The sequence below is a fragment of the Oryctolagus cuniculus genome, chromosome 3 (assembly GCF_051225735.1).
Source record: "Oryctolagus cuniculus isolate XC-2025 breed Fujian yellow rabbit chromosome 3, ASM5122573v1, whole genome shotgun sequence".
NCBI classification, from domain to species: Eukaryota; Metazoa; Chordata; class Mammalia; order Lagomorpha; family Leporidae; genus Oryctolagus; species Oryctolagus cuniculus.
Genome location: NC_142869.1, coordinates 89,146,867 through 89,174,808, shown reverse-complemented (window position 1 = coordinate 89,174,808; position 27,942 = coordinate 89,146,867). Strand labels below are relative to the sequence as shown.

Genomic DNA, 27,942 nt, shown 5'->3' with positions numbered 1-27,942 from the left:
CATTGGCACTCTCTTCTTTACAGATCTTAGAAACCAACCATACAGACGAGCCGACGCGGTGAGGAGAAGTGTCAGGCGGCGCTTTGATGATCAGAACTTGCGTTCTGTTAATGGTGCAGAAATAACAATGTGACCCCAGCGACCTGCCTACATGAAGAGGGTGTGCGTGAATGAAACTGCCCATGTGAACTTTATGTGCTATTATTTAACTGCAGCCTTCAACACAAATATTTTAAGGGCTCAGATTTAGCAAACACATAGAAATTTTAAAATGATGGGCTTTCCTTTCAACCCTTGTTAACAAGTGCCTAAAAATGGAAGTACCTGCTCAGATTAATCAAAGCAATAGGATTTGATTTGATTAGGTATCTTTTTTACACCAATGTTATTCAGTTTTTTAACCAAAATGTAAATTTCCTATTAAAATCATTGTGTGTGATTGTGCCATGATCATCCTCCCTGGTTTCCTGATAAGTTGTAAATAACATGGATGCATCTGTTGTGGGCTTCCTTTACTGAGATGTCTTTTAAGGAGTTAATTTTGTTTCAGCCATATCCATAAGTTTTGTATTTATAAGGACTCAAAGCATGCAAGAAAAGTCACATGAACTACTTGTATCCATAACTAAGCCCAGGCAAAGTGCAAACAAGATGCAATTGCAGTGGCACAGAAGAACTTAGTCTCTGCTTTCACATTCTACTTCTGTTCTAGGGTATGACACCCTGGCAGACACGGTCACTGGGATGAATGCAAGGATGTGATGGCATAAACTGCTGTCCAGCACTTATCTGCAGTACTGTGTTCTTCAGCTTGAGGCAGCTTTTTTTAATGCAGATGTATTTATTAACTGGCACTAAATTTAACATCTCAGTATTAAGATTTCTGAGGAACATTATAGGTCAATCCTGAGTAGAAACTGGTGCCTTGCTAGCCAGGGAGTTCACTAGCTCTGTCAATAAACACTCAAAATTACACTTGCTAGCAGGGTAGTGTTAGGAACCTGGCTTTGTTCTCCTCTGACAATCGCAGTGTTTTTGTTTTTTTTGGGGGGGAGGAGGGGGGGTGTCCTTTTTTTTTTTTTTTTTTGGGTAAATTGGAGATGATTCATTTGACATCATGCACTGAAGCTAAATTTTTCTGTGATTCCCAGATTATTTATGGGGAAGTACATTTAAGTTGCTGAAAAATATTGAGATTAAGGTTAAGTGGTATTTGTAATGGAGCTAAATGGCTAATTAAGCCTCTCTGGCAGGGCACTTGACCCATTCCAAAGTCAAAAACTGGACTAAGCTAAATTTATACTTTCCATAATATACATTCTGCTTCTGGCTTACCTTCTTGGTACATTACCATCAATATATTAATTGTAAAGTTTATTGTATAGTATTTAACCACTGAATTTCTTATTTTATGTTGTGCTTATGTGAACCCCTTGGTGAAGGTCCCTTTTCCTTGGATAACGTGTAGTTATATGACCTCTTTTTAAATGTACAGATATTTTGCTATAAAACTGGTGCAGTTTTTTATGGTTTTTACACTTCTCTTTAATTCCCACTCTAAGCCTCTGGGTAATAATGTAAATATTGTTTAAAGATTCATCAGCCTACCTACGCTATACAATCTGAATATTATTTTAACTTATAGTTTTTTTTAATATATTTAACTACAAGGACAGTTTAGAGATCTGTTAAATTTCACTTTAGTGTACCTATTCACAGATTACTTTTGAGCTGCCACCTGCTGGTACATAAGTGTGTACTTTAAAAAGAACATGCCAAGATTTTGTCTTTCAGTTAACATGCTTTCTGATGAAAATAGCAATTTGGCTGTGAGAGACACAAGACAAATAGTTGGAACTTTATTACAAAGCAGCTGTTTTCCAAAGCTCAGTGGTGACATCTATGTTAAAATAATTGCCTATTATTCTTCAAATAGACAATGATGTTGGCATGTTCTTTACTGTTAGTCTATTAATGGGCCTGCTACTTTAGCAACATTAGAAATGTTTTATAAAAGCAATTCATGTTACTTTTCTGGTCTTTTCATGGCATATGAGCAAATAAACTATTTACACTACTATTCTGTAATATGTAGTGATCATTCAGTGGTGCAATTGAGGGGGTTTCTGATGTTTTATATAGACTTTTTCTTTCTAGAAGCACCCATCTTGCTATTTGAACTCAGTCCAAATATTTTGTTAAATTTTAGGAAGAATCTCTTTGTGTGAACTTTTGATTACTTCGTATTTGGAATACAGGAAAACTTTTTTTTTTTTTAAATATTGAGGGATGTTATCTCCAAAGTGTTACTGATAACAGCAATCACTCTTGTTTTGTGAGATCCCATGTCTCCTTCACTCCCCCAAGTTCTAGTTTGGGTGTTATACAGAAAGTTAGGTGAGGATTACAAAGAGGTATTGCTATACCCAACAATAGCTGGCAAAGCACACAAAAGTAGTAACTCTTAAGTTATCCAATTCAAGAAAGTATAAAACTTATTTTAGAAAACATTCCAAGTGGCTTTAAGAAAAACTTAAGAGGGCTATATGGTCATTTAAGGAATTGTTGTCACAATTACCAGTGTTATTTTACATTTTTCACACTTGGCTGTTTACAATTATGCTCCTCACAACAAGCCTGTTAGCTATTTATTAATACTGTTAAACACATGCAGAAACCAAGCACACAAAATTAAGTGCCTTAGGGTCATAAATCTAGCTGGTGAAAAAGCCTGTACAAGCACGGATCATTGTTCACATGTCAATGTGTTTTCTGTTCCACAGTTAAGATACTGTAGTACAGGGGCCTGCGCTGTGGCACAGTGGGTTAATGCCCTGGCCTGAAGCACCGGCATGCCATATGGGCGCCGGTTCAAGATCCGGCTCCACTTCTGATCCAGCTCTCTGCTGTGGCCTGGGAAAGCAGTACAAGATGGCCCAAGGCCTTGGGTTCCCGCACCGACGTGGGAGACCAGGAAGAAGCTCCTGGCTCCTGGCTTCGGATCGGGACAGCTCCGGCAGTTGCAGCCAATTAGGGAGTGAACCAGCGGATAGAAGACCTCTCTTTCTCTCTCCTCTCTCTGTGTAACTCTTTCAAATAAATAAATAAATCTTTAAAAAAAAAAGTGTAGTACAGTTTTTCTTTTATGTAAAGGCAAAAAATTATATTCTGCACTTAAGAAGAATCTCCAATTTGTTATATATACCAGGACAAATACCTAATGCTAAAAGAAGTCTTAATATTCCACAAATTCAGAAAGTTTTCAAATCCAAACTCTACCAGTAAGTTAAAGTAAGGCGATATGGCTAGGTTTAGGAGATTAAATACCAATGGGATCTATTTTTAAAAAGATGTTTTACCAATGACACGGGAATTAAATACCCCTGCTCCTTACTTTCCCCTTAACACTTAAGTATACCAAAATGCTAATTCTTTGACTCTTTGGCTCAACATACAATGGGACTTAGTATTAGTCAATGACTTTGCTTTTCTTTAACATATTGGATTTGTCTTTATAGAATTACCCAGCTTTCCCTGGAAGATATATGTGAATTATAAAACAAACAATATGAAATTGTATCTATTTTAATATTTAATAAAACAACCCTCCTATACTTTTAGCAGAAATGTCTAAAAAGATGGTACAAAAGGATTAATTTTTATCTCTTTGTAAACTAATGTCTCATCTAAAGAAAAAATTTAAAGCGAGAAACAAATGCATGAAGGAAATGTTGACATACTTTTGCTTTTTTTTTTTGGTCTAACATTTTAGCAAATAAAACAAGTATTATACTCAGGAAATAGGATGTGGGCTTCTAGCAACTCAACACAGAACTGCTGCCTATGACACGTGTTTAAAGGAAAAAGTTGATACAAATCTTTTATTTACTAAAGATGGCTTTTTCTAATTTATTTACAAAAGGTCTAACTGTATATGAAGTTCTTTACATCAAAACAAACAAAACTGATAATCTGGTCATTACAAACACAGAAAACAAACTGTTTCCCTTTTTACTCACCTTTCAGAACAAGTCCTCGGTTCAGTTGGAGAGGTAGGTAAGACCAAAACCTACCAGGGAAGTTCAGATAGGACCAAAACAAGTGTGTAAGTGATACATTTAGATACCCTATGGAACAACACAGTATAGAATAAACAAATGACGTAGTTAGAATCTGATCTGAATAGCTGGCCACCTGCTGTTTTGCAGTCTGTGATGGTGTGTGTATTCCAATTCCTCTGAAAATGCAAACATCAATGATCAACTGTTAATCACTAACACTGAGATGGGCTTGAGTAAGATACTACTGAAAATCACAAAAGCAGTTTTGACCATCTTTATACTGAAAGATTACAAAGTACAGAATTTACCTTGGTTAAGGTTAAAGACCTTAAGCTGGGTAAACAAACTAAAATGGAGAGCTAAAGGGTACGTGGGTAATTGGAAAGTCATCTCTCACTTCCCACTGTCAGCTCCAGCAAACTGTGAGTACCTGCCACATCAACTGATTGACTTATATTAAAAAGAATCCCAGGCCAGCACTGTGGCTCACTAGGCTAATCCTCTGCCTTGTGACGCTGGCACACCAGGTTCTAGTCCCGGTCGGGGCACCGGATTCTGTCCCGGTTGCCCCTCTTCCAGGCCAGCTCTCTGCTGTGGCCAGGGAGTGCAGTGGAGGATGGCCCAGGTGCTTGGGTCCTGCACCCCATGGGAGACCAGGAAAAGCACCTGGCTCCTGGCTCCTGGCATCGGATCAGTGCAGTGCGCCGGCCGCAGCGGCGGCCATTGGAGGGTGAACCAACGGCAAAGGAAGACCTTTCTCTCTGTCTCACTGTCCACTCTGTCAGGAAAAAAAACAAACAAAAAACAAAATGACTATGTTCATCTTAGAAATTACATCTGTTCCAACAAGCTTTTGGACACTTCTGAAGTAGTTACTTAGGGGCACTATGATTATGCCTGAGGCTTTGGTTGTGGGTGAGTATGGTTTTTTGCAGTATAGCGTTTTCAAGTCCTTTCATACAGATGAATACTTCAGATGCTGCATGAGTGCGTACATCAATTAATATTTTTCAGTCCTTCAGTAAGTGCCTGCTATGTAGGGAGTGTTATGTATGCAGCAGCAAAGCAAACAAAAATCACTGCCACTAAGGAACTTAACATGTTGAGTATTCACACCAAAACAGAAAACAAGAAAAATGAAGAATTAAGTCAAAACAATCAAAATGTAACAAGGTAAGAAAAATGAAGGTAAGAATTAGGAGACTCATAAATACCTATTTGAACAGTTCCATGAAAACAACCATTTTTCCATTATACCAATGAGTGATTCTACCTAGGAATGCAGGATGGTTGAATTAAAAATTTTCCTGGTACTGAGACAGGTATGTTTTCAAAGGAAAAGAAAAAGTCTCAAGGAAATAGTGGCTGGCACTGTGGCACAGAAGGTTAAGTTGTAGCTTGTGACACAGCATTGCACATGGGTGCTGGTTTAAGTCCTGGCTGCTCCATTTCTGATGCAGCTCCCTGCTAATGTGCCTCAGAAAGCAGCTGATGGCACTTACACTCATGTGGGAGACCTGGAATAAGCTCCTGGAATAAGTCTGGCCCCATCCCTGTCCATTGCAGCCATTTGAGGAGTGAACCAAGGGATAGAAGGTCTCTTGGCTTGTTCCTTCTCTGTAACCTTTTCAAAGAAATCTTAAAAAAAACAAAAACAAAAACAAACAAAAACAACTGCCTGTGGTGCTGGCACCCCTGGTTCTAGTCCCGGTCGGGGCACCGGATTCTGTCCCGGTTGCTCTTCTTCCAGGCCAGCTCTCTGCGGTGGCCTGGGAGTGCAGTGGAGGATGGCCCAAGTGCTTGGGCCCTGCATCCCATGGGAGACCAGGAGAAGCACCTGGCTCCTGCCATCGGATCAGCGCGGTGCGCCGGCCGCGGCGGCCATTGGAGGGTGAACCAACGGCAAAGGAAGACCTTTCTCTCTGTCTCTCACACTAACTCTGCCTGTCAAAATATATATATTTTGAAATACTGTTTTAAAAATCAAAGTTTAAAAGCTAGTATTTTAATTTTATGATTTGAATTCATTTAATGCCCTAGAAACTTAAAAATTAGGCAGTCATCCCTTTTCCTTGTGTACTACTTGGTTAGTAAACATCCTCTCTCCCGTAGAATCTAAGCTTTAATAAAATCTTTTATGTGAAGGAGCTATCCTTTTCTAGAAGGAAAAATGAAAATGGCTGCCTAACAAGCACTTAGTACTGGGAAGAAACCAGGAATAGTTAGACAAACTCTTAAAGTATAACTGAAATCTGTATTAAAATTGGGATCTATGAAAAGTTTTCAGAAATACGCACACACCATATTCCAGGAATTGTTGCAGTTGCTTTATCCTTCTGCTATGAACTGAACTGACTGTTCTACTCTAGGATAATCCTCCTTTCCATTTTATAGTAAGGCCCAATTAAGCAAAAAGTCAAAAGATGAAATAACTTGGGATGATTGTGAATTTGGGAGGCATAACAAGTATTTTTTTAAAGTTTAGAAACATGAATAATTTACATGTTGAAGCTACTCTGGATACTAGCAAAATGCTGACCAGCAAACTGGAAAATGTGACACTGCTGTAGTTTTTATTTAAATGCATTCTATTAAAAATCTCTCACTGTCCACTCTGCCTGTCCAAAAAAAAAAAAAAAAAAACAACTTGAGGTCCCTATTTTGACCAAATATTAAGTACCAGTGAATTTTAACGCATTTTTTACTATTAATGATATTTAGGGATAATAGCCTGAGTGTTCATTGGAAAGGTATAAATTCCCCTGAAAAATAAACATGCTTTCTTGCCTGAACACATCTGTTAAACTGAAGTTTACTAAAGTTAACTGAAGACTCCGAAACAAGACATTAGGTTAATATTCCATCAACTGATTTTCTGGCAATTAAATTCCACTGATGGGACCATCAAAGGTAATCAAAGGATTACAATCAATTCATTTAATCTTTTTTATGAAAAGGATTTGAATTTTGTTTTGCAGTTTGTTCACTCCTTTCTTTTTATGCTACCTTGTAGGGATTTAGGTTGTGATAAGAGTATAAGAAATACAGAAATCTATTTAAGGACATGCTAAAACATATCAATAACTTTTTATTTAAATAGAAAAGAAATCAAAACTTTAAAGTTTTACTTTAAGAATCATTCATGGAAATAATTAAAACAATGTTTTACAGAATCTAAATTCTTTTGTGAAACATCACTAGTGTATCTCCCAATATCATATGAATATTTCAAAGACTATTACTTTCATGTCTTGTGTTTGACATGATTAGCAAATCTTAACTATCATTGCAATGAGACCTCTGAAAATTTAAGTCTAGGCAATTCACTATTGCCAAAGTTGTTGCTGGGTGTTTGGGCTTTAATATACAAGAGGCTATTTTCAAGCAAGCAATCTGATCACAATTTCTCAAATATAATGATTCTTTCCATAAAGTCATGTCATGCTTCATAGCAGAAAAATGACATGGCAAAGTTATGTAACAAATTTTTCCCCTTCAACCCTTAAATAGTGGATATTGGATACATTTCAAATCAGAGGGTAAATGTATCATCCTGGTCAGGTCCACTTTCAAACTCTGTAAGATGGTGAGGGGAAAACTTTCTGTTCTTCTAAATCCTAATATGAAACAGAGTATCTCAATGTGTCAAACTTAAAATAAGATAATACCAAAGACTATATGCTAAAATTTATTTACTTATAAAAAAAAAAAAACCTCCTGCACTGAAGGAAAATAGTATAAATTACATTACCAACTTTTAAAAGTTAGCATGTAAGGAGTATTTTATCATTAAACCATTGCCTCTCTAAAATATTCCATAGGAAATTCACAGGTGAAAAACAAATCTAGGGATCTCAAATGTAAGGAAATGTAACATTCTTAAAAAAGTAAGCTAGCTATGTGCATAAGATGAAGCAAAATCTCAGGGACTTAGAATCTTTAAAACGATCATACAATTTCTTTAGTGCTAAGCAGTTTAAGCAGAAATAAATACTAGTACACACTAGAAGAGAAGGTTTAATAATCGATAAAAATGTACAAAAATATTCAAATCAGAAATGCTTTAGAATGTGTACCACGAAGCCAATACTTCTCAGTGAGCAGGGAAGGTAAAAGACTTCCTCAATGGGATTAAAAAAAAAAAAAAACCTATTAAAAAAAAAATCAAGACAACTGTTAAAGAAAATGTTTAAGTCAACATTGATTTTTTTTTTTTTTAGACAAGGATATTGCAACTATCACTTAAAGTTTGGTGGCACATTCTTTAGTAGGTCCTTAAGGCAATATATTTAAACTAATTTACAATTTGATTTGATGTTAACTTTTTTAAAATATCACCTCAAAATAGATGCTCAAAATAATGCCCTCAACAACCATTTTAAAATGCAGTCAGATGTTTCGTAAAAAATAATGGTGGCTTTATTATAGTAGTGCTCATCAGCACAACTCTTGTTAAAGGGTCTACCAGGTTTCCATCAAAACCACCTATTTCTTAGGAGCTCACCATAAAAGATCACATTGGCTTTAACCAGTTGGGTAGTGCACAAAAAAGCAGTTTTTGTCAGTTGCTGGTGCTTTTTTTGTACTACTGTATTATCAAAATTTTCATTATGTCTTCAAAATCCAACTTCTATAAAGTAAATCAAATCACCTCATGACTTCAGAACAAAGGAGACATCTGCAGTTATCAGTAAATTGCCACCTTTAATCCATCCTGCAGTGCCCTATGAAAGGGTCACAGAAACAGTTATATGACCGTATGAAAATATGATTCTTGATACAGAATCAAAAGTTATTTTCAATTTCCTTTGCTTTTATAAAGTCCACAATAACAATACTTAAATGCACTTTTTTTCTGTGATAATTAAAACCCAGTGTTATTTAAATTGAACTTAAAATAGAATCCCTGGTCTGAATTACTTTTAAATCATACTGTAAACATATATTTGGTATAATTTATTGATCATCATCCAGTTGCTCCAAAAGGGTTCTTCTGCGCTTTTCTAATTCCCCTTCGCTCAATTCACTGCCAGAAGTATCCCAATTTCCCTAAAAGACATTGAATACAAAATAACAGTTAATGTCAGTACTCAGAAGCTTAGACAGTACTAAACCTTTCATAAAATACATCATCTACATGTACATATTCTCTTTCAGGAGCAATACATTTCACATGGTTCAAGACTGACTTCTTCAAAAGCCCACCAATGAATTGCTAATTAAGGATTCCTTTGTTATGTTAGAGAACCACATTTTTTATAAGGTACTACTTTTCAGTTTACATTAACACATTAACCATTGAGAATGTTACATTCTTATGTCTTTTCCTTTTAAAGAACTGCACATGAAACATCTCATTTCCATTTAACGGAAGCAAGGTGTTCAAGTACTATTAATTTTGCAGAGATTCTGGTTGTCCCTATTAAGAGCTTTATTTCAAATGCAACATTATACTTTGAATATACTGATTTTTTAAAATGTTTTTATCTGAGAGAAAAAACAAATAGAAATCTGTGATGTGTTAATTTCACACCCTAAATGCCTGCAATAGCCAGGGCTGGGCCATTCTGAAGCCAAGAGTCTGGAAGTCCATCTGGTCTCCCATGTGGGTGGCAGGGGCCCAACAACCTGAGCCATCCTGTGCTGCCTCCCAGAATGCATCAGCAGTAAGCTGGATAGGAAACATAGGAGCCAAGACCTTTAACTGATAAGGTTTGCAGGCATCCCAAATGGCAGTTTTATTCTGTTGCACTACTTCACCCAGCCCTGTACAAACTGGAAGATTTAGGCTGGAAAAAAAAGGTGGGGGTGGGGGGCATGGAGGGAAGAACAAAAATAATACTACATTATTTGTTGTGAGACACAACCTGTGAAAGTGAATAGTTCACACATCCATCTTTACTTCAGGGATTCATTCAGCTAAGAATCCCAGTATAGATGATTCAATCATTCTTCACCAAGGCTGAAATCAGACTGACCTATTGCAGCTTTAAAATTCTAACTCACACCAAGTCAATCAGAATATCCAGAGGTAAGGTTAAGGCTTATCTTCAGTTACTGCTTTCCAATGATGATTAATAGGCATTTTCTTGCTAAAGAGGCTGCCATTACTGTGTGCTGTCATTCATATATGAAGGAATGTCAAAAAATGGAATTAAAAGGTATTTATTTTAGAGCCAAAACTGTTGAAATCCATGCTTGAGGTCTTCATAAAAAATACTGAAAATAAATGTCATGAAAACAATACTTTTATGCTCCCAAATAAAACCATTTTCCATGTACTTTTTTGAAGTATCCTTTATATATATGAGAAACTAAAGACTAATTTGGTATTAAAAAAATTTTGAGGCCAACATTATGGCCTAAGCAGCTAACACTAATGCCTGTAATGCCAGCTCTGTATATGGATACCAGTTGCTGTCCCAGCAGCTCCACTTCAGATCCAGCTCCTGGCTAATGGCCTGGAAAAAGCAGCACAAGATGGCCCAAGTGTCTGAGCAACGGCCCCCCAACTCAATGAGAGAGACAAGATAAAGCTTCTGGCTTTGGCATGGCCCAGTGCAGGCCACTGTAGCCAATCAACCAGCAAATGGGAGATCTCTGTCTCTCTATCTCCCTTTCAAAATACATCAATCTTTTAAAAAGATAATTTTATCTTGTATTTGTACTCCAATTCACTTGCCAGTGGATGGAAGCTCTCTTTTTCTGTGTGTGTGTGTGTGTGTGTCTCCTTTGGGAGACCATATGTATCAAAATGCAATTTTGTGTGAGGGGTATTTAACTAAATTTTCATTGTTTTCTTTAATTTTCAGGCCTGAAAAAGTCTATAATTTCAAATACTTACAGAATCCTTTCCAGTCTTTTTCTTAGGTGATTTGAGTTTTGATTCTGATCTTTGTCTAGTTCGGTCTTTTTCACTTTCCCGGTCTTTTTCCTTTTTATCCTTCTCACGCTCAGCATCTGATTCTGCAGAGTCCTATGTAAATAAATACAAAAGTAAGTATTTTGATTAAGATGCTATTCTGTTTTACATAAATCATCTAGACATATTGATGTCTAACAGATTACATGTTCCCAAAGCAGTAAAATCTAATTTAAGCCATTAAGCTCAAGGATTCTGTAAAATTTCCCTAAGACTCATTCATGGGAGAAAGCTGCTCTTTCTTTCAGAAGGGTGACATTCTTTTGTGGTAAAACAGTACTGAAAGAGCTTCATTCTAGTTTTTGCCATTCTGATACGGTATTGGCTTCTTTAGATACGTAACATGTCTATTAGCTAAATCACTATAAAGGCACTTCAAAAAGTTCATGGAAAATGGAGTTAATTTTGGTGCAAAACTTCTGAAATTCATATATGTAAGGAGTATTCAAAAAGTTCATGAAACATGCATATTACGGGAAAGAAAACTGCATGGATTTCCAAACATTTTTAACTGACCTTTGTGTAGTATCCTCACATAAAGACGACAATCACATATTCAAATTCTTTCCTCAAAATGACTACTGAGAAGCATGAATTATTCAAAATATAATATTACTGCTTAAATGAGTGTTAATCAGCTATGCACAGACTGAATTGAGCAACATGGAAAAAATTCCAATTCAACAGGTTTAGGGTGGCACCCAGGCACTTACATTTTGAAACACCTCCTTAGAAAATGCACACCTAAGATTAAAAACTGCAATAGGAGAGGAATGGCTGCATAAGCATAACTTGTGGTTCTCAAGAAGAATTACAACACACACACATACATCAGTCTCTTTTCCTGAAGACTATTTTTAAAGAAGGTGGAAATCTTAACACTGGTGTGTATTTTTCATAGCTCATCAAATGATTTTATTTAAAAGTTAAGATGAGAAACAACTATAGAACTCAGTGCACACTTGAACTACATGAACTACACAGGATCAGACAGAATGAGGTTCTACTGTCATAAGCTAAAGACAACAGCCTAGTGTAAACATTTAGAAGCTTGCTTACAGATTTATGTCTCCTCTTCTTGCTTTTCTTCTTGTGCTTTTTTGACTTCTTATAACTTCTCTCTGAGTAGTATAAAGAAAAAAGTGTCAGAATTTGAGGACATGCAAATGTTAATGAGTTTAATCAAGTGTACGGTAATGCTCACCAGACTCAGCACTAGAAGAATGTTCTGAAGCTGAACGGGACTCTGATCGCTGTCTTTTTTTCTTTGAATGGCTGTCATCATCATCTGAATCTGACCCCTAAACAATACAAATAATTTCACTCAAGGATGAGGATGTGAACAAATACTTCAATACATTTATGATGTTATCTAAAAGGCTTCCTTACTGATCGAGAGCGGGAACGTTTCCTATGATGTTTTTTAGATTTCTTAGAATGTTTCTTGTTCTTTGAGTGGTGATGCTGACATTCATGCTGCAGAGAGAAAAGAGAAAATAGAGTTTACTGTAGAGAAAAAACAGTTTATACTTCAGATCACAACAAATTTTTTAAAAGCTACACAAATTAAGTTTCTAGAGTAAAATTCCATCATATTTCAGATTTAATCTCTTGAGACTGCAAAGAATGATTATAAATTTGTTCTTTCTTACCCATCCTATACCAATCCATTTAGATATCTAAATAAAATAATGTTAAAAATTAGTATACATAGTCTTTAAGAGATAGTACGGTTTATAAGGGACAGCTGATAAACTCTACAAATGTATAATTTGCAGAACAGTCACAACTGCTTTGAAATAAAACATGCAGGCATGTTTTTTTTCCTGAGGAATCTGGTTTTGGTTAGCAATGCAGGCCAGGCACCAACAAAGAACCTCAAATGTCATCCAAGGCTGGCTGCAGAATAAATGCAAAATCAACATCAGGTTTCTTTGCCTTCAAGAAACATCTCCTACTCAAGACATCCTTGGGCATTCACATGTCTCTGTGGACTTCAACTTCTTTATTAAAATAAAAAATTATAAGGCTGATGGAAAAGGGAAGGTACTACAGTAAAAGACTTGTACCTCCAAACACATTTACAGCTTTAAAAATACACTCTGCATTAGTTACCACAGTGGAAACAGAATATCTGACTTTGACAGAACTCTTAATATCCCTTTTTTATTTCACTGAATGCTAGCTTTTCTTTTCAATCTCAAAACTTCAATTATATTTTTTTCTTCCTCCCCTCCTCCCCCTTCCTACTCCCCTATCCAGTAACTCTGCTTTGTTAAGTAAATAGTAAAGGGGCGAGAATTTGGCCTAGTTGATTAAGAGGCTGCTTGTGATACCTGCAGCATTCCACATTGTAGTGCTTAGGTTCAACCCCTGCTCCAGCTCCTGACCCTGAGAGGCCACAGAGGAAACTCAGATCTGGAAATGAGTTACAGGCAGCTGGCTTCAGCCTGGCCCAGTGTTGGCTATGTGAGGCATTTGGGGAGTGTACCGGTGTATAGAAACATTCTATGACTATCAAGTAACCAGAAAATTATAAATAAATAAATATTAAACAGATCATTCTAAATTCTATTTTGTTTATACTTTTATATGTTAAGTATTATTTCAACCAGTTATGAGAACTCTAAGATTACCTCAAGCACATGCATAAAGTCTTTAAATATTCTTTTTCTTTCAGATTCCAGGGTTATATCCTCAAATGCTGGCTCCTTTACAAATCTCTCCCGGATCTGAAAAATTCATATATGGAATAAATAGATGAATACCAAGAATAGGATACCGATATGCCTAAAAGGAATATCAACAAGCGAAAACTATGATAATCCAAACCATTTACAGTGCAATTTTTTTTCTCTCAATAGTCTCAATCTTTAAAAGAAAAAAAAGGGGGGAGGGCAGCACTGTGGTGCAGTAGGGTTGACGCCCTGGCCTGAAGCACTGGCATCCCACATAGGTGCCAGTTCTGGTCCCGGCTGCTCCACTTCTGATCCAGCTCTGATATGGCCTGGCAAAACAGTGGAAGATGGCCCAAATCCTTGGGCCCCTGGACCCATGTGGGAGGCTCCTGGTTCCTGGCTTCGGATTGGCGCAGCTCCGGCCGTTGTGGCCAACTGAGGAGTGAACCATCAGATGGAGGACCTCATTTTCTCTCTCTCTCTCTCTCTCTCTCTGTGTGTGCAGCTCTGACTTTCAAATAAATAATAATAAATAAATCTTTAAGAAAAAAAAGTCTCAATCGTTTTTAACAAGTATTTCCAAGTGCAGAGCCACAGCTGACTTCAAATACTCTAAATATACTGAATATATTCAACAAACAACTTGCAATTTCATATGTGGCTGTAAAATGTGAAAGGAATTTATATTTTTATTTTTCAACTAAAAAAAATTATCAGAAAAAATATACACATATACATACATCTTCCCAGACAGCATCCAGCTCTATTGGAGGCGCAGCTTGTTTCAACATACTCTTGAAAGCAGATTCTTTACGTTTCATCTTCCGAGCCTCCTCTTTTTCTCTTTCACGTTCACGGGCTTCTGCCTTTTCTAGTAACTATCAGAAAACCATGATTAATTAATTACTGCAGCATAACTGTGACTTTCATGTGAAATTAATTCATTATTCTTAATTTAGAGGTACTCACATATTATTTATAAGGGCAATTTATCTCTTAACAAGAAAGGAAGCTTAGCAACAGTTTACTTTTACCCCACCAAAAGGACCACCATTCTATAAAAACCTCTGTATACTCCATTATCAAAATGCCCTTCAATTTAAATTCTTAGCTAAAAAATTAAGAACTTCACTATTATACCAGTTATTTATAATTGCAAAAATTATTAACTTACACTATTGAAAGCCAACTTGATATTCCCTGCATCTAACGTAGTTGATCTTTTAGTTGAACTAATTATTGCCACAAAATCTTCAAAAGTAGTATTCACTTCAACTACAAATCCTTTATCCTAAAAATCAGAAAAATTGTTAATATATATAAAACATACATCAAAGGAACACAGTACCAGTTTTTGTAATACACTATAAGCAAACAGGTAAGAATAAATATTTACCTTTAGAATGTCTTTTATTATCTTTTTCTCATCATGATAACGTGCTTTAAGATCCTCAACATAAAACTTGAAAAGATCAAGTGCAGTTGATCCTAATGAAAAAACTAAAGAAGTCAAAAGCTAGCTCTAACCAAAGAGCTGCAATTACTTTTTTGTTTATAAATCAAAAATAAAACAAAAATTCCCAGCATAATCACATTCCCCTCTAATTCATTGCAACTACTATCAAAACTATAAATTAGCAAAGAAAGGAATCTCACCAGGCTGACCAAGCATATTGGTGAATCTAATGTCAGAACTAATAGTGGGATATAATTCCATCCAAGATGACATAGAATGCAGTTGTCCATGTTCATGCAATTCATCTAAAAATATCTGGGAAAAAAAATATCTGAATAGTCTTCTTGAAGTACATTAGAAATTAAGTTCAATGTGAGAACACATGTAAAAATGTAGATACATTATTTCCAATTATAAAAGTAAACTCAAATCTAGTTTCAGGACCCTTTCTCTTTTTTCATATTAGTTTAAATAGAAGCCATTATCTATTTGCTAATTCCAATTTCTTCTCTTTGCTCTTCTTTGGTTTCCATATTTGCTTACTTACAGGGCAACATACTAAACTTTAGCCCCCAGTAATTTTTAAACTTCCTGTTTCCCAAAATCCTTAAGAGTTTAATACTGTAAGCAAATACCTCTAAGGAAACTGACCCTAAACTCTGTTCCCATAATTCTTAGCACTGCACTGTTCAATATGGTAGCCGCTGACCTACATGAGTACATGAAATGTGGCTATTCAGAACTCTAATATAGCGTAAGTATAAAATGAAATGGTTACAAAGACTTAGCACAAACTTTTATAAAAACTCAACATGTTGAAACTTTTTGATACAATGAGTTAAATATGGTTAATTAAAAATTAAAATTGCATAAGGGATATAAATTTATTGGATAGAGCTGCCCTTCAGCAATACTGTACACCTGTGAATCCACTACTCTTGAAAAAAACAAGTGCATATAGACAACTCTGAAATTCTGTTCTCAAATTCTCTATCCTTTTGTCGTTATCTGTCAACACAAATGAGGGATGCTGACCTTGGTACTAATGATTACTAAATACCACACTTAACAGTACTGTTTCAGTACATAAAAACTTCTTAATATTTCTTATTTTTGGTGGTTTTCTCTACTCAAGGATTTCTCAAAGAATCATTTTGTTAGTCTCCACTGACAGTCTGATTTAGGTAGGCCTGTAATACAGTTTGACAATTTGCAGTTCAAAAATTTCTTAGGTGATAACTAATTCTGCATACCTGGGGATTATATATTGAGGACCAACCCATTCTATTAAAATTTCATCTTGGCTTAAGGCACTACATATTTCTGTGGTTCTCCTTTAAAGTCATTCCAGACCTGACATGAATTCAAATACCAGTTTAAAGAATCAAAAAACAGAGGATGCCGCCTGTAGTGCTGGTATCCCCTATGGGCACCGGTTTAAGTCCCAGCAGCTCCACTTCTGCTGCAGCTCACTGCTATAGCCTGGGAAAGCAGTAGAAGATACAAGTCCTTGGGCCCCTGCACCCACATGGGGGACTTGGAAGGAGGTTTCGGTCTCCTGGCTTTGGATCAGCCCGGCTCCGGCTGTTGAGGCCATTTAGCGAGTGAACCAGTTGATGGAAGACCTCTCTTTCTCTGTAACTCTGCCTTTCAAATAGATAAATAAATTAAAAAAAAAAAAAGAATAAAAAACCAGTGTGTCACAGATATGTAAAAATCCTTGTTTTTTAATTCATTTTGCTGAAGTCCTGAATACCTTTTAAAGACAGAGTAAAAAAAAAAAAAACACACACAAAAAAATTACTGGGATGAATATCTGCAAGTATATTAATATGCTTAACACTAATTATAGAGGCAATTACTAATCCAATTTAGAGCCATATTTTAGACTTAACCAAAAAAAGAACTATCCTTTCAAAATTTTCCATGAAAAAATGCAATCATGGGAACAAAATACCATAAACCAAACAGATAAGGTTAATGTGCTAGGGCACTGGTTCACAAAGTATAGTCCAGAAATATGAATACTATACAGAAAGTAAGAAATGCAAAATTTCCATCTCCATTCCAGATCTTCTGAATCAAATTCTTGGGATAAAGCTCAACAACCTGTAATAGTCTTCAAAATAATCCTCTGGGAAACCACTAAGATAAAGAAAACCATCAATAGTAGCAACTCTTAAATTTTCATGGAATAAGGAAAGAAATGAGACAATTTGCTGTGGCATTTAACACAGTTGGTGACCTTGCCATGGTGGGAAGAATTTTTTAAAAAGCTCCTTTGGAGATTAATACCTTGAAGGATGGCTATATGCCCTACTCTAGACTCAAACACACTACTATTTCAAGAAACAAACTAATGGAAGATATAATTCAGCATTTATCCTAATACAATAGTTAGTGGAAGAGACCATATAATCAAGACTGCATGGATTCAAACTCTGAACTATTTAGCAGCTGCGAGCCTGGGCAGGGTACTTCAACACTTTCATTTCCTTATTTAAGCTAAATGGCTCTAACAAATACAGTACCTAACCTCATAGGATACTGCTGCCTAAAAATTAAAATTACAAATGTAAAATACATGTTGCTAAGCAAATAAATGCTACGTAGTATTATGATTATTGAGAAGGGCAATCGGATGAGATACGAAATGTAAAAATTCATTGCTCCATGATAGTCTCACTAATGAACATAATCATTAGGGGTAAAGGTTAACCACACACTGAAGCACATGCAACCCCAGATCTTACACTGAAACTATACCATGGCATTCCCTATGTTCTCTATAGGAAGCACAGCACCTGCTACTAATGACTTCGCATGTATCTTATCTTCAGTCATCTCTCATCCGGATTCATTTTTCCCGACCAAAATCTTACCGAATAATGCTCAATGTTAACGTTACAGCCTTGTTATGTTCCCTTGACTAAACTGAGTGTGGAAGCACACAGATAATTATATAACTCAGTGACTTAAATATGTATGAGTCCTCCACAATGCCCAAGTGAACAATCTGGGAAGAGTGGTCTCAAAATTGTTCATGGCATTACTCAAGCCCAGCAACTGTACGATAAATATTAAGGCATAAAAGATTTCTCCCCCTACTACCTGAAATGATTCCCTATTTTTACGCTGTCTTCTTCTTTCTCTTAGTAAACTCTTCTGTTTTTCTTCTTCTTCTTCCTTTTCTAAAGCCCGAATGTGTTCTTCAAAGCAAATTAATGCATCTTCTTTGTCCATATCTAAAGTATTTTTCAGTTAAAAGTTAAAATGTCAATTATCAAAAAGGGAAGCATTTATTCAAATTAACTGGTACAAATTTCAAATTGACATTTCAAAAACACTTGCATTAAGCTCAAATATGACTTGATCATCTAAATAGAAAATGCATTTATATGGAAAATCTCAGAGAACTCAGTAAAAGATAAAAACAAAGAATATACATATGACAAAACTAATGAAAGTAAATTTATTATGACAAACTTTGTTTGTAACATTGTAACTGATAAAGGAGTTTCTCATAGTAGTTGTGTCATTTAACCATGGGGATATATTCTGCTAAATATGTGGTTAGATTTCGTTGTTGAGTGGACATCAGCCTGTACTGACACCAAACAGGATGGCTATGTCACTTGGTGATATTATAGTTTGGGACCACCACTATACACGGACAGCCAGCCAGTTAACCAAAACGCTATTATGCAGTGCATGACGGTACAGAATTCTAGGTCCTACAAAAAACCCACTCATGCATTATTTTTCAGAGGGATGGCTAAAAAAGCTGTAATTTAAAAGCTACTGGGAAAGAAAGAAAAGGTACTTGGGGAAGCCTAATGAAACATAATTCTAATACAGTTTTTGTCAAAACTCCAATTAAAGTTACTATTTCAAGAAGACAGTAGGAATAAAATGTGCTAGTTAATTTAATTCTTACCCACTTCCATAATACGTGAATGGCTAAGCAACATTTCAAGTCTGACTTATGATTTACATAGTTCAAAGCTAACCTGAATTTCTGGAAAAAAAATTCTATCCTAAAACACAAAACTCAATTAGAAGAAAACAACCCATCTGGAAATCAATAGAATATTTAGAAATTAACATACAACTAGTTCAGTTAGTGACCACTATAAAATGTGACAATTCTTAGCAAAAAGACTGAACTTAGGGACTATACTATTTCTCTCATTTATAGTCATTATTCTTACTCTGTAACTCCTCATCTTCTGCAAACGTTGGATTATCCATCAGATACTGCTGGGCTTCAGACCAAGTAGTAGAATATGTTACATTAGCCATGTTGTCAAGTATGTTTTTTAAGGCTTCCCAATTCCTCTTTCGTAACTGCTTTGCTTGTTCCTTTAAAACAGTATGAAAAAAACCTTTTGAAATTCAAAGAAATGAATGCACTAAATTATAATTAGTGAAGGTTTCTTTACATTAAAACAGAGGAAACAAATTTTAAATATTATACATTAACTTTAAGTAAACACTATTTACTTTGACACTACTCTTGCCTTAGTGCTTGTCTAGGTACTTCCATTTAATTTCTTAACCTCTTTTGTTAAGTTCAGAATCTGGAAAGCATATTTTTGTTTTTTATCCCTACTCCATACACTTCTTTTCCTACTACAATATATTACAGACAGAGCCTATAACTAAAGATACTGCATACAAGTCACATAATAGTAAATGTTAAGGTCCTTTAATGGTTTTAATGGCTTCTAGCTATGCTAAAAAATTTTGGGAGATATTTATCTAAGACATACAAACTCACACAGAGTTCTCATCCATTGATTCATTACCAAAATGCTGGCAATTGTTAGGCTATGCCAAAGACATGAGCCAGGAAACCAATTACTTGAGTTATCAGTGCCACCTCGTAGGGTATGCAATATCAAGAAGCTGGAATAGCAGATGGAACTGACTCCAGGTATGCCATATGTATAACGCAGCTGTCCCAAAAGTCTAAACCACTAGGCCAGAAATTTGTCCCATGTTCAAATTTTTGGTAATGCTTACATTTATGTTTCTTGAAGACTGGATAATGAAAATTTTAATAAAGCATAACAAAACAGGCATGAATAAAAGAGGTATTTCATAACTCTATCCTGTAAGTTCAGTTTAGTTGAAACAAATGCACATTACTTTATTCTTAAGAGTAGAATCAAATGCATCAGCAGAAAAAGCAGTTTTAAACTCAATGAGATAAATTATTTTTCAAAGTGGGCATAAGGCAGCTAATTATTGGCAACTTAAGTAATTTTGTGATGACTTCAATACATATGCTACAAGGAAAAGGATAAAGAGTAATATAATGACTATGCACTTCATTTTAAACCTTAGCTTCTAATAAAAAGATCAGTTACATCACACAGACAGGATAACCTAAGCAATAAAAATGGACATGGTGTAGCTCCTTATCAGAAGAAGTTTTGTCTATGAAACCAACAACTAGGAATAAACAATACCTTTTCTTTTTTTGAAAGAAAGAACAAAACGTCTTCATAGATTTCAAGACGGTCACGTTCAGATATTGCATTCCAGACTTCCATCTCTCCAAACATTTGCTCTGCTTTTCTATTTATCACAAAAATAAATATTACTCTACATTATACAATAAAAATAATCTTAAAACATTTCAATTTTTAGTTAAATTTAAAATCACGAAATGATCACTCCTCTCTAAAAGTCCTAACTATACTACAAAGGATAGCTTTTGAACAGTGAAGAAAAGAATAAAACAATGTAAGCCTCCATTATCCATAGACAGAATATCTACAGTATCCTTATTCCTATGGGTAGCTAGAGACTACCAAATATCCACAGAACTAAGTTAAAATTTTATGAAGTCATAGGAAATTTAATGATCACATAAAATATATTTAAAAAATTAAGAATTCTTTACTAAGGCTTCTAAGAAAGAAAAATAAACAGGGAAAATAAGCTGAACTTACTGTAAAATTTTTAGTACTGAATTACTCATAATTTTAAATAAAAAGCAAACTACCACTGCTCAATTAAAATAGCTTATTTCTACTCCACAAATATTAAATATTTCAATTATGTAAAAGGGAATCGAGCTTTATTAAATCTCATCTTTCTTTTTTTCTTCAAGTCCCTAAGCAGTAACTCAGAAGGTCCACAAGTCAAATTTCATTTAACTACTGATTTATCTCACCAAACTGCCACACTTAATAATTATCTAATTATTCAATCAGTATTTGTTTTAGATCAGTCACTACAGCTGGCAAGAAAGTATGACAAAAGAATATAGTTAAACATAGTCTTGAATCACTAAAATCCTTACTTGTATCTGGTTGTGGAAGTCATTTTATCATGATTTTCAAGGAAACGCTGAAAGGATTCCTTAGCCTCTTTGTATTTCGATCTTGCTTCTTCTTTTTCCTCTTTTTCTGTCTGGACTTTATAGGCATTAAAAGCCTGCTTTTTTTCACTCAATTTTGCTAAAGCACTAAATATAAAAAAAACACATGAAATGAAGGCAAGAAAATACAATGTTAATACTTGGGGGGGGGAAACCAACAACTTTTCTCATGCATAAATTAAGATTGTAAAAATTTATCAAAGAAATGGTACTAGAAAATAATTTCTAATTCAAAATAAGTAATTTCATAGAAAACAGGATGCTCAAATCTAATGACAAGCCTTTTAGATTTTTTTCTTTTTAATCCACAAAAGAACTTTATTCTTTATATCTTAAAACAATGAACATTAATCTGAATTAAAAACTGCACCATTCTCCACAATTTTAAATGTGCTAGGCTTGCTATGCCAAAGTGAAAAGTTTATAAAATAATGAAGTATTACCTGTATCGTGGATCATTAATGATCATTTTCATAGCTTGTTCCCATGAAGCATTGGATGGTACCCGCTGAAAACCATTTAAATGAAGAATTAAAATTTCACACTAGCACAGTAAGTCATGTAACAGGGAACCAACTACAATACTCACTGTAAACCTCAAGAATTTTCCTTTGTAGGATTTTGAAAAGTTCTAAATAATGTTTTATTGATGGGAAACCTCTGAAATCTACCTATCAACTGAAAAGAACTTGAACTCAAATTTAAACAGGGAATGAGTATTTTTTCTTTACAATTTTGATTAAAAGGTAAACAATTGTAACTATAAATAAAAAACCTTGTATTAAATATTGAAGAAGAAATGTCCTGGTGTAGTTTTGTTCAAGTTTTTTTGTTCAAAGTTTCAAAATAGTGATCTTCAAAAAAATAAGACAATTTTAGTTGATTTTCAGTAAAAACAGTACATGAAATCAGTATTTTAAATAAAGGTATCAAGGTTTGCATTAAAAATAACTCATTTTATTAGGTAATTTATACACAGCATATAAAAATCTGTAACACAAATACCTTTTCCTTCAATAATTCTTTAAATGCTTGCTTTGCCTCCTCCTTTGTATTCCAAGTATATGTTTTTTTTGCTGGCTGGCTTTCCTCCTCTTCTTTTTTGGGAGTAAAACTAGAGAAATGTAAACATGTCATTGATAATTTAAACAAATACTTGCTTCAGTCAGAAATATAAATGCCTTTAGTTGTTATTTAAATAATATTTGATGTTAAATTTTGACAATTTGGGAATTAAGCCTCATATACAGATGCTAAAAACACAGGAATAAAGGCAATACAGAGTTTTCCTGAAAGTATAGTTATTAAAACCTTGTAGAAATGCCAAAATATAACATTAACTGCATTAAACACCAGCTCCACTAGTCTACAACCTAACCATTTTAAATGGTTAATTCAATGGTTTCATATTAGTGTGTTAATGACTGAGTATTTCGCATAACTGCAAAAATATAAAAAAGATATAGAGGTTAATCTAAACCAAGGTCAGCATATGCAGCATACTACACTAGCCAAAACTAGCCCACTCTGACTAGAAATATACACAGCCTCGCTCATTTGTTTATATACTGATTATGGCCAATCTGTGGGACCACAGCAGAGTTGGCATTGTTAACAAACACAAAACCCCAAATACTTACATTTGGTATTTTATCAAAAAGTTTGCCAAACACAAATCCAAAATAAAAATAATACAATCAAGAATTTTTAACTGGTTTTGGTTGGGGGTCATTCAAAGAATACATTTACCCTGATATAAACACAGAGGAATGCAGGAAAAAGAAAAAAATCATGAAATACTTCAAGTAAAATATTTAAGGGAGGAGACAATTAAGTAGATTCTGACAAAAATGAAAATATATTCACTTTACATCAGGTAAGCTTACTTAGGGAAATCTATTTAGAACTGTCAAAAAGTACTATAAAGAGATCAGCAAAAAACTAACAGCTACAAATGGTCTAAATAAACATAATTAAAATCAAAATCTCACAGACAGGCACTATAATCAGGAAATGCAGTAAAGAAAAAAACAGCAGGAAACAAGTATTAATTCTTAAAATTATGAAGAACATATTATGGTTGGCCCTCTGCTTCTGTGGTTTCAACCAACTATGGATCAAAAAATATTTGAAAGAAAAAGGAAATTGTATCAGCACTAAACAACACATTTTTCTCATTATTCCCTAAAAAGTACAATACAACAACTATTTACATGGCATTTACACTCTGTTGGGTATAATAAGTAATCTAGAAATGATTCAAAGTATATGGAAGGATGTGCACAGACTATATGCAACTACTACACTGATTTATACAAGGGATTTAATGCAAAAGATTATTACAAAACATTCTATCAATAGTGGAAATGTCAATCAGTAAGGGGACACTTAAATTTATGCATAGTACATAATACATGATGGAGTGTATGGAGATTATGTTAATTTTACCTTGATGTCTTCAAATATACCATATGGATCTCTTCATAGAACAAATTATAAAGCTATTTTCACTTTGGAAAATATAACATAGGAGAACACAAAAAGAAGACTTACAATAAGAACTGGAGGGTAAAGGCAGTATCTTAAGATGGATGACTATGTTAGGACCATGAAGATTAAGGCTGTTTTTTATACCTGTGGACATCCTTAAGTCAAAGGCAGCTTGAGTTCACTTTTCATAGCTAGCCATGTGAAATATTACTATAGCGTATGCAGGTACAAGCAAACTGTAGACTTTGACAGATGGAGCTGTGCTTTATTAAAAAGCCATCCCAATTCACTCCAAAAGCAGTATGAAAATACTCTCATACTCTGCTAAATCTATCTTTTGTGCTTGGTTTTTACTAATATGGTACAAAAATAGTAGTATTATTTTGTGTTTCATTATAACGGCTGAGTGTCTTATAAACTTCTTGGAGAACTGATTTCCTTTCTCTGTAAAACACCTTCTATTACCTTTTCCAAAATATGCTTTTAAAAAAGCAGTTTTATTTCATTTGTAGAAAACTGAAAACCAAACACTACAAATAAGCAAAGAAAAAATGAAACAAAACCATTTTAGTACTCTAGCTTGCAGAGCTCCTTCAACTTTCCTAAGAAATCTTTTTAATAACAAACTATGGCATTTGTAGTGCTATGCTGAACCACACAGGAGAAAAAAAATCAGTAACACTGATCCTTTTTCAAAACTGACATTTTGTTAATCATGGATATTTTGCTTTCAAATAGGATATATCTTCTTTAGTATGGTTTTTGGCACTCCTTTACATCTGTGCCTCACCCGATCCTTTGCTCTACTTCTTAAAACTTCAGTGCACAAGTTTTCCAACAGTTTGGTGTCTAATCTACCTCCAAAAAACCAAAACAGAGCAAGAAGAATAACTTAGCCTCAAAATTTATCTAGTGTCTAAAGTCTTAAAATTTTTATTTTCAAAAATATTTAGACTCAATGGTCACTGATTAAGCAGCAATTTCTTGAATTACGTCTACACTGATTTTCAGAAGACAAGTTACTAAACTTACTCAGCTACAGTTTCCTGTTTAGATGTTTCTTCTCCAGTATTACTGGATACTTCAACACTCTGATCCTGAATAGCAGAGGTACTAGTAAGTTGTGCTTGTTCCTCAGTTGAAATAGTTACAGTATTTTCATTATCTACAACAGTAGCAACAATGGAAGTAACTTCAGGCTCAGGAACAACTGGAACAGTTCCACCCACAGTATTAGAAGTAGAAGTGGAAGCACTGGCATTGGCTGCAGCAGCAGCTGCTGCTGCTGCGGCTGCTGCTGCAACAACAGCAGCTGCTGCTTCTGCAGCAGCCATGGTGCTCATTGTAGTCGGAATTTCTGTTGTAGGAACCGGGGCTGCTGATGTTGTGGTGCACTCTTCTTGCTTACTATACATTAAAAAAAGAGAGAAAACTAGTTATTTCATCACTGTAATCATAAATCTAAATCTAGGTTTTAAATTATAATAACAAATGAAAAGGGACCAACATTCAGTGATTCCAAACTAGAAAGTCCAATAATTATTCTCATTTACAAAATGCTCAATTAGATTGTTATCATTAAATTTGACATATATTATGTCTGTAAGAAGTTCTAAAATTTCTGTTTCATGAATTAAAAGGAAACCATATATAATCAAAGAAATATATCGATATAATATTTCATCCATTCCCAAATGAACTGAAAGAAAATTTTGGACTTCATTTTAACAGTCTTCTTAATTCATACAGTATCAACCTGAGCAAATATTATTCTCCCTGCTTCTCCCCCATAAAATCCTCTAAAGACATCAAATCATCAGATCTAACAAGAAAACAAGATCTAAAAGAAAACTGACAGCTAAAACAAGATGTTACAGGAGACCAAATTTATAAATAAATGTTGATATTCAAAATAGCTTACCTGCTCTCTTCAGCTTTGATCATTGCTATCAAAGAGAAAAATGAAAAGTCATCTACTAGGTTTTAAATATTGTAACTGAAAACAAACTTTGAAAAAAATAAAGAAAACTATCTTACAATAGGATTTAACATCCAAAAAAAATTCTTGAATAAATTTTACAAACACTTGCTCCATAGTTGTAGAGCAGCAATTAAAGAATAAAACCAATTTTAAATAAGAACAGTTATCAGAAAAAGTTATCTCATGCTGTTATTTTCCCAATGGCTGTTGGCTACTGCAAAATCTCCCTGAAAAATCTAAATTCTGGAATAAAATATTTTTCCCACTGATGAGACTACTTCGAATTTTCTTATGATACTAAATTTAATATGGGACAAACTGCAATTATAAAATTCCAGTACATACATATTCTAGCATTAACAAGTACATAAATAGGTATGCATACTATTTTTATTAGGGTTATATCAGAAATGAGCTTGATATTCTGTAAATGAATAAACTAGGATGCAGGTTACCTATCTTTATTCTTATTAGCCAATGCTAGTAACTTTAGTTATAAAATGAAATATAAATGAAAATTTCAGTTTCATTTTCAATTATGTAAATTTTCCTTTGGGGATAAAAAGTAGCTTTTATTTAGCATCCTAGGGATGAGGTACCATTTAAGTAATAATATAAGCCTGCTTGTATGAAAATATTTTAACAAGGAAATCTGAAAATCTGTTAACAATGGTTGAGAAAACATATTCAAGAGTTATTACAAATATAAAATATACAAATATAAATTTACATTTTCCTGATACAATGTGCACAGAGAAAAGGTAAATGACTTAAAGTCGACAATGCCTTTTATGAAATTTTATCCTTTCGTGGCAGATACTATTCTATATCGATGCCTACTTTATTAGTCCTGTTTTCCTATAAGCTGTTGTTTCTAATTTGGTATATTTTTTGACACTATATTCAGTTAAAAAGAGACCAAAAAATTTCAATTCTTAATTCTTATTCAGAATCACTGCTATTTTAAATCTTGGGTTCTATAATATTTTGAGTAGTTCAGAGTGTAAAACAATTCTTAAAACTGCGGCATGTTACTTTGTTTACCTAATTTCACTCAATCATAATGTATCAAAGCTATCATAAAAAATGTTATGCTAAAGCAAAAATCAATATTAGGGGGGTGGGCGCTGTGGCTCACTTTCTAATCCTCATCTGCGGCGCCAGCATCCCATATGGGCACTAGGTTCTAGTCCTGGTTGCTCCTCCTCCAAGTCCAGCTCTCTGCTGTGGCCCGGGAGGGCAGTGGAGGATGGCCCAAGTGCTTGGGTCCCTGCATCTGCATGGGAGACCAGGAAGAAGCACCTGGCTCCTGGCTTCGGACTGGTACAGCGCCAACCGTGGTGGCAATTTGGAGGGTAAACCAACGGAAGGAAGACTTCTCTCTGTCTCTCTCTCACTGTCTATAACTCTACCTGTCAAAAAAAAATTTTTTAAAAATCAATATTAAATGTCTGACTACATGCTAACGACTAAAGAGATAGATTCAAGGTTCTCTAATTACTACCATTAAATGGGTTAAATCATATGTTCCAAGTATCTACCAACACTCAAGTAGAATTTAGAAATTTTCTAAGTTTTTAATTTTTTAATGACAAATAAATTTTAAAGAAAATCAAAGTATACTTTTAAAAGTTACAAGCTCATTTATAATATAATCCTTAAGTGAAAGGAATTCTTGTATTAGAGATTTTTCACTGCAGATTTATCAATTCAGTTAGTGAATATTAGTGACATACTCTAAAAATGTTAAATATGACAGAAAATAATTATCAAAGCGGCTCACCATGCAGGTTTGATTTTGTAATAAGACCTCCAGCAACAATGGTATTCTGGTATCCTAGTTTCAGTGGAATCAAATCAAATAAAAATCTATTTAAAATCTATAGAACTGAGATCTAGAGCAACAAGAAAATAAGAGCCCATAAAACTATTACACCATTTTAAATGTTCTAATCAGTTAATT

General features: G+C 34.4%; 2 protein-coding genes across 18 annotated transcripts in view; one reads left to right on the top strand and one right to left on the bottom strand.

Moving 5' to 3' along the window:
• The window catches only part of FMNL2 (formin like 2), a 337,175-nt gene extending 335,095 nt beyond the window's left edge, over positions 1-2,080 (top strand). For 8 of the 10 annotated variants that reach the window (XM_051849554.3, XM_051849553.3, XM_051849548.3 and 5 more), the window contains one exon: positions 24-2,080. In XM_051849554.3, coding sequence (XP_051705514.1) covers positions 24-133 — 110 coding nt within the window. In that variant the 3' untranslated portion in view covers positions 134-2,080. The remainder of the gene's footprint in view (positions 1-23) is intronic. The other 2 variants (XM_070070921.2, XM_070070920.2) reach the window with 1 other exon arrangement.
• The window catches only part of PRPF40A (pre-mRNA processing factor 40A), a 56,837-nt gene continuing 30,136 nt past the window's right edge, over positions 1,242-27,942 (bottom strand). For 2 of the 8 annotated variants that reach the window (XM_051849558.3, XM_051849562.3), the window contains exons 8-26: positions 27,763-27,816; positions 25,920-25,944; positions 25,031-25,405; positions 22,514-22,622; positions 21,952-22,016; positions 21,431-21,595; positions 20,592-20,700; positions 19,329-19,479; positions 18,229-18,362; positions 15,318-15,432; positions 15,058-15,161; positions 14,836-14,952; positions 14,402-14,539; positions 13,620-13,715; positions 12,373-12,459; positions 12,188-12,284; positions 12,043-12,104; positions 10,906-11,037; positions 1,242-9,110 (exon numbers count right to left, since the gene is read on the bottom strand). In XM_051849558.3, coding sequence (XP_051705518.2) covers positions 9,018-9,110; positions 10,906-11,037; positions 12,043-12,104; positions 12,188-12,284; positions 12,373-12,459; positions 13,620-13,715; positions 14,402-14,539; positions 14,836-14,952; positions 15,058-15,161; positions 15,318-15,432; positions 18,229-18,362; positions 19,329-19,479; positions 20,592-20,700; positions 21,431-21,595; positions 21,952-22,016; positions 22,514-22,622; positions 25,031-25,405; positions 25,920-25,944; positions 27,763-27,816 — 2,228 coding nt within the window. In that variant the 3' untranslated portion in view covers positions 1,242-9,017. The remainder of the gene's footprint in view (positions 9,111-10,905; positions 11,038-12,042; positions 12,105-12,187; positions 12,285-12,372; positions 12,460-13,619; positions 13,716-14,401; positions 14,540-14,835; positions 14,953-15,057; positions 15,162-15,317; positions 15,433-18,228; positions 18,363-19,328; positions 19,480-20,591; positions 20,701-21,430; positions 21,596-21,951; positions 22,017-22,513; positions 22,623-25,030; positions 25,406-25,919; positions 25,945-27,762; positions 27,817-27,942) is intronic. The other 6 variants (XM_051849563.3, XM_051849555.3, XM_051849559.3 and 3 more) reach the window with 3 other exon arrangements.